Raw genomic sequence first — 6,645 nt, forward strand, 5'->3', positions numbered from 1 at the left:
TCCAGGGCTGCGTATAGATGTCACCGGGGCTGCCTATTGGGTCTCTCCAGCGTTGCTTATTGCATCTCTTCACAGGCTCTGACAGGTGCTGTGCTGAGTTAGCTCTACGGTCGCTTAGTGAGCCAAACGGAGCAGGTGCCGGTCACGTGCCCACTCCGAGGCTGTATTCAAGGTGTGGGGCTGCCTTGAGCAGTGCCTGCACCTTGATTCAGGAGGAGGAGACGTGGGACCTGGCAGGCAGTGTCAAAAAGACAGCTACTGCCAGGTCCCCAGAAGGCTGCTTCAGGACCCCACAAGCGCGGGACCTGAGACGGCCGATCCGATTAAAAAATTAAAAGGGCCAGTATCGGCCTTCAGCATCGGGTCATTTTCACGAGTACAAGTAAGCTCTAGTACAGTAACAGTGGGTTGCTCACTCTCCACCTTTTCATTTCACACAATACAACATTTTGTGAATGGGCTATGGGAGGGGCAGATGAATGCTACGATCTCCCCTCATCACCTTGTGATCTGTGAAAAGAATACAAGGTGTTTTTTGAATAGATGAGGTGGGGAGCAAGCAACCCGATATCATCACTGTACTAGAGCCAAAATTGGAAGTTTCAGCGCCGGAAGTTTGGCGCTTAAAGCAATGTCCAGGATTAATAAAAGGTAATTGTTTTACCTTTTCACTGCAGCATCCCCAAATGATACACCCATGATTAGAGATCAATTGTTTTTTACATTGCAAAGCTGAGTTCAGCTTAACATAAATATCTAAAAACTGTAAAAATACTGGTGATTACCCTTTAATTTATTTTTAGCTCTATTTCTTGTTAAATATAGACGCTTATCACTCTTCAATAGAGAACAGACTGCGGATATATACTTTACATACCAGACAAAAATAATATTATTTTCTAACTGTATTTATGATTTTTCTCTTGTCTAGTGATACGGGCACATGTATTCCAGAGAGTGGACTGTTTGGATTTATGATTAGTGTGAGTGCTATGTTAGGTAAGTCTTGAACACTTTTCTATTTTGAAAGACAAAGAAAAAATCAATATCAGATATACAGTACCTACAACTCGTAATTTTGTGTGTTGATCTGCACCTCAGCTCCTGGTTCCTGCCTATGATTTTGGACTATTTATTTATTTATTTATTTTAACATAGTGAAAAAAAAATTCCTGACATTTTTATGCTGATTATGTGTGTTTAGCTGCAGCTTTCTCACTCTGTGTCCTGCTCTTTCTTTTGTGCACCCTGTAACTCATTCTGTCTCTTTGCCTCGGCTGTGTCCCTTTTGCTTTCTATTTCCATATTTCCCATCTACTTTATTCTGAATATCAGTTTCTTCCGTTGTACTTGTGCCATGTCTCCCTCCTGTTCCTGGTGCCCTCACTTAACTAAATGTAGGTATGCATTCATTACATACTGTTATAAAGGAACTAAATTCTGGAACCTGTGCTCAGGCAGGCAGATGGCAAACAACTAGTCACCAGTATTGCCTGTGGGCTCCCTGCAGAGGATCTTTCCCCATTACTGGCTTACCATGCTTTGTTCTGTACTGTGTGACCATCTTGGTAGTGGCAGGGCTTTTACTTCCTCATGTCAGGGCCTCCAGCAAGGAGAACAGTGAGCAATACTGTAAGGACATAACCAAATCTCATCAAATCCAGTGAGACTATCAATCACTGGCAGCGGTGCCTCTCATACAGAAGATGTACAGCTTTGAGGTGGTAGCAATAGGAGTGCCTAAGCACACTCACTTACCAGGAAGTGCACTGTTATTTTCCAGGAAGAATTCAAGACAACAGGTAAATCTTTCAGGGTACCGTTTAGGTCTAATTAATATGTCTAAATGTTCCCCATGAGATAGCACATCTTTACTTTTTGAGTCCTTGTCAACTTTAAATCTTTGAGGCATTTAAGTACTGCTAAACCACTGTGTTCATGTGTCAGCCACTTTCCTATTGCCATCTAGTTTATGTCTGCAAGCCATGTCTATTTCTGACAGCTGACTTACCTGAATTGGTACCTAAGCTGTATCTATCTTGTGATGCTGTGTACTGGATGTTGTATTGATTACCTATGTGCTTTAGTTTTCCTATCCCTAGCTGTTTTGAGATCTCTCGGTCTTTGATCAGCAGCCCCCTGTGGGCCATTGCTATATACTCGGTCCAGGCACCTCTACAGGGCATGCAAGGGAGCTGCTGCTGTTTCTAATGAAAATAATCATTAAAGTAAAATTAATGGAATTTATTGATGAATATATTCTAAAAAAAGACAAAATAACCATAGTACTTTAATACCCGAAAGATGGTGATCACAGGAATTTAAAGGAGTTGTAAAGTCCCAGGATATGCTATTGTGTTATAACATCAGCATTGTAATAGGAACACATACTAAAGTGGTTTTTGTTTATGCAATCAAAGCTTACTTGGCAAACCCGTTTATGTAGTGAGTGCTGCTTTCTGTCTGCCCATCACTTTCATCAATTTCCTGGATTCCCAGTATGTTTCGTTTCTCTTTCTCTGCTCCATTTATGTTATGCAATCTAAATTTCACAAGGCTACATATCCCATCATGCAGTGATAATGTTACATTGTGTGATGGTCAGACTTTGAATTGTAGTTCAGAAGGCAGACTTAGAGTGGTGACAGAAGGAAGTGCATTTTCACAGGGCTGAGAGGAATTGTGTCAGTGCATTGAGAAAGTACATCCTATGGGCATCTTCAATAAGAGTGGGATGGAACATATGGAAATTCAATATAGAAATACAGTTTTGTTTTATGTTTTTTAAACCATAGATACCCTTTAAAGCAGTGGTTCTCAACCTTTGTAACCTCTGGATCCACATTTGTCCTTGGTCATTAGGTCGCAACACACTAGAATGCATGGCATTGCGGTACCGCACGTTCTGTTGCGGACAATTGAACTGTGGACGGGAGGTGCATTTTGGGTGTTATTCAAATAAATGGCATTGCATCTCTTGCACCAGAATGTTCAGTAGGTGCAATTGCGTGGTACAGTGCCTTAATCGTACGGGTCCAGTGTGGGCTGCTGTGCTGTGACGGAGCTTCATCCATATGTGCATGGATTGTACAACTCCCTTGCGCTCCCCGTGGAGGTGGCGAGAGTCAGAAAGTGACGTCACACCGCTCCAGGCACCTCTACAGGGCATGCAAGGGAGCTGTAAACAATGTATGTATGGATGGAGCTCCCTCGCGGCCATACCCCCAGCATATTTTGAATGCCTACACTGCGTGAGAACTGACTGTGCTGTGCTGGGGGAGGCTGAAGAGTTTTAATAATATGGGGAGTAACTCTCAAGGCCTGGCTAGTAGCTCAGGACTTTAAATTTTGAGCCGTGCTTTGAAGCATATATGAACAAATATATTTTTATTTTCTTTATCAGTATCATTTAATTCGATTACAAAACATTTCCACAAAGAATGGAATACAAAAAATTTTCTCGAAAATTAGCAAAAGCACTGATGCCTGCTTGACCCCATTGTCTGCTGAGGACCACGCCAGCAAGGGATTGCCTGTTCTCTTTTGCCATGTGTGTCAGCATTTTAATTGACACCATTCACATTACCTACAAGAAAAACGAGGCAGGCGCTGTGGGAAAAAAAATATTTACTTAATTTGTATAAACAGCAGTACATTTCTTTCCATTTGCAAGCATGTTTTGGGTGATTAGAGAAGGAAATCAAACACACTGCATGAGACACAGCAACAAAATATCTTTCCCAGCAACCTAAAAGCTAAAATTTATACACATAAATAAACTTAGTGTTAAAGGGACACTAACCATATGGCGGTCCGTTTAATTTATTTATTTTTTCTAAAATGTATTCATTTTTATTAGGGATGTCCCGATACCGATACTAGTATTGATATCGGGGCTGATATAGGGCATTTTCACGAGTACAAAAGTGTCCCGATTCTGAGTTCCCATGCTTGTGGGAACCTCAGGCAGCCTGCTGAGGACCTGGCAGCAGCTGTTATACATCTCCTCCTCCTTTCCGGCGCAGGCAAAGCCTTGGGCAGCCCTACACCGCACGTACAGTCCCTGACTTTCTTGATGGCCTCAATCTTAAGACAGCTTTGAAGAATTGTGCCAACAACTCATTTGAGGTTCAATGAATCTTACTGAAGGATAAAATTGCAGAGACTTGTCCTTTGAGGGTACTCAAACCAAGCCCTATGTCCAGGCCCTTCTGAAGAGAGTCCAGTAAGTCACTAACTCTAAGATTATCCGTTCGAAAGATCCTTTTAGATGCAAACTCTTAGACACTGTTCGTGCTGTTCTGTCTAGATTTCAACAGGGTGTCAATCATTCTCCGAGCACCCTAATTCCAAGAACCTTGGCCTTACAGAATCTAAGCCATTAGGCAGTATTTCTCAGGACGTTTGTGAATCATGGGAACTTGTGACAGAAGATTGGGAACTACCATTATTGGGAGTGTGTCCTTCACACTTAGGTGTAAGAGCAGAGGGTACCATGGTCGCCTGGGCCAGTTGGGAATTACGGCCAGCACTAAGATGCTTCTGCGTCCACAATCTCTTCAAGAATCTGATTATCATTGGAATGGAGGGAAATGCATATGCCAACTGAAAGATCCAACTCGATGCCAATGCATCCATCCCCATCACTTGTAGGCAAGGATTTCTCGAGAAAAATGCCTGAAGTTTAACATTGAGAGGGGATTGCAAATAGATCCACCTGTGGTATGAATTCCCATCTCATCAGGGCTATGAACACCTCTAGTAACAGGGACCACTTGTTGTCCACCAATGTTCTGGACAAATCTGCCTGGGCATTGTCCTGGCCTGGAATATACAACACTGACAGATGCAGAAGGTTGGTTTGCGCCCAACACATGATTGGTGGCACTTCCTTGATCAGGGAGCGGCTGCATGTGTCCCCTTGTTTTCTGATGCACGCCACAGCTGTGGTATTGTCCATCTTCAAAAACACTGATTTCCTCTGAAGGAGATGTTGAAAGGTTAAAAGAGCTTGCCAAGCTACTCTTGTTTGTAGGTGACCAAGTACTTATTTTCCACCATAATTTGCAAATAAATTTGTTCCAAATCAGCCAATGTGATTTGTCTGGATTTGTTTTCTCATTTTGTCTCTCATAGTTGAGGTCTACCTATGATGACAATTACAGGCCTCTCTCATCTTTTTAAGTGGGAGAACTTGCACAATTGGTGGCTGACTAAATACTTTTTTGCCCCACTGTAGGAGAATAGCACCTCCCTTTGTGCTCTTGTCACTGGCAATTTTACGTTCACAACTCTAGGTGTGGAGCCCCCTGGAAAATACATGCATGGTCCTCCATAACTGGGGACCCATCTGTCTTCTATGTTGTCCACCAAAACCTGCCGGAACCTGGACAATCAGGCTCCCACCAGGCTAGTCTGGGTGGGGACACCTTTAGAGGACTTAGAAGCTGCGTTTGCCACATTCTTCCAAGGCCTGCTGAATTCCCTCGCAGGTCTGTAAGATCTTGCTTCTTGTCCCTGTTCCGAGACATTGCTATAAAGTGTCCCCTTGTTTCAGAATTCTCCTGTCTTGCGGAATGAACCCAGATATGCCTCCCGTCACTTTGGCAATGACCGAATTCAATTTATCTCTGAAAAGTGACTGGCCTTCATAAGGAATCTTGCACCACCCTTGTTTGAAATTGAGGTTCACCACCCAAGGCCTGAACCATAGCGCTCTTTTCCCAGTTGCTGTGTATAACATAACTCCAGCGGTGCCACGGCACCCTGGTTGAGAAAAGGTGATCTAAAGCAACAACAGTAGCTGCTAGTCTGTTGAAGACCTTAATAAGGAATGAGTCACTGCTACTGTACTCCGTAAATAGCAGGTAAGCTGAAATGCACAAGCATAGCATGCACCTTCAAAGTCAAGTTAGCAATAGTTAGAACATATTTGCTAACTCTTCCCCACTTCATGGCTGGAGTTGTGCTTTAAACAGAGGTTATAATCACATTCCGTTCTGTTCACACACAGATGACCAGTAGAGGGAGTATTTAAAAATATGTGTATGAAATATCAAAACACTGAACAGCAAGAAATTATACATTCGAAAGTATGCTAAAAATTACTTTTAGGTACGTAAGTAATAATTCAGAATGGGAACTTGCTAAAAATAGAATACACTATAGCTATCCTCTAAATCAAGGGTCTTCAACCTTTTCAATCCGAGGGTCACATTGTATATTTTACAAATATTCACAGGCCTGAAGAAATCAGTTTTATAAATTAATGAATACCATTTAAATTAATTAATAAGTGTTCCCCCCACCCCTTACATCAAGGAGTGCCCATGAGCAGTCCCTCCTTACATCGGGGGTGAGGGTCATGGCTGGCTGCAAGTGAATGTGCCAGTCTCCATATTACGATGCACAGATTGGTGCAGCCAATTTATCCAGATTGGATAAAATCAGCCTGCAAAACAAATCTGTTTTATAAATGAATGAAGAATACTATTTAAATGAATAAGTCACCCTTTGCATCCAGTAGTGTTCATCTAGAGTCCCCCCTTACGTCGGAGGGGGAGTGGTCAAGGCAGTGCTAGACTAGTTTGCGCCCTAGGCAAGACCAGCTACTTGCACCTGTGGCGCAACCCCCCCCCCCCCCCC

The 6,645-nt window shown here is 42.8% G+C and overlaps 1 protein-coding gene across 1 annotated transcript in view; it reads left to right on the forward strand.

The window, feature by feature from the left end:
• The first annotated feature begins 631 nt into the window (after nt 1–631).
• The window catches only part of DRAM1 (DNA damage regulated autophagy modulator 1), a 17,913-nt gene continuing 11,899 nt past the window's right edge, over nt 632–6,645 (forward strand). Inside the window, exons 1-2 of the mRNA XM_018556622.1 lie at nt 632–651; nt 932–999. Of these exons, the coding sequence (XP_018412124.1) occupies nt 632–651; nt 932–999 (88 nt within the window). The remainder of the gene's footprint in view (nt 652–931; nt 1,000–6,645) is intronic.

This window comes from Nanorana parkeri, unplaced genomic scaffold (assembly GCF_000935625.1).
Source record: "Nanorana parkeri isolate BGI_ZX_2015 unplaced genomic scaffold, ASM93562v1 scaffold244, whole genome shotgun sequence".
In the NCBI taxonomy this organism is placed as follows: Eukaryota; Metazoa; Chordata; class Amphibia; order Anura; family Dicroglossidae; genus Nanorana; species Nanorana parkeri.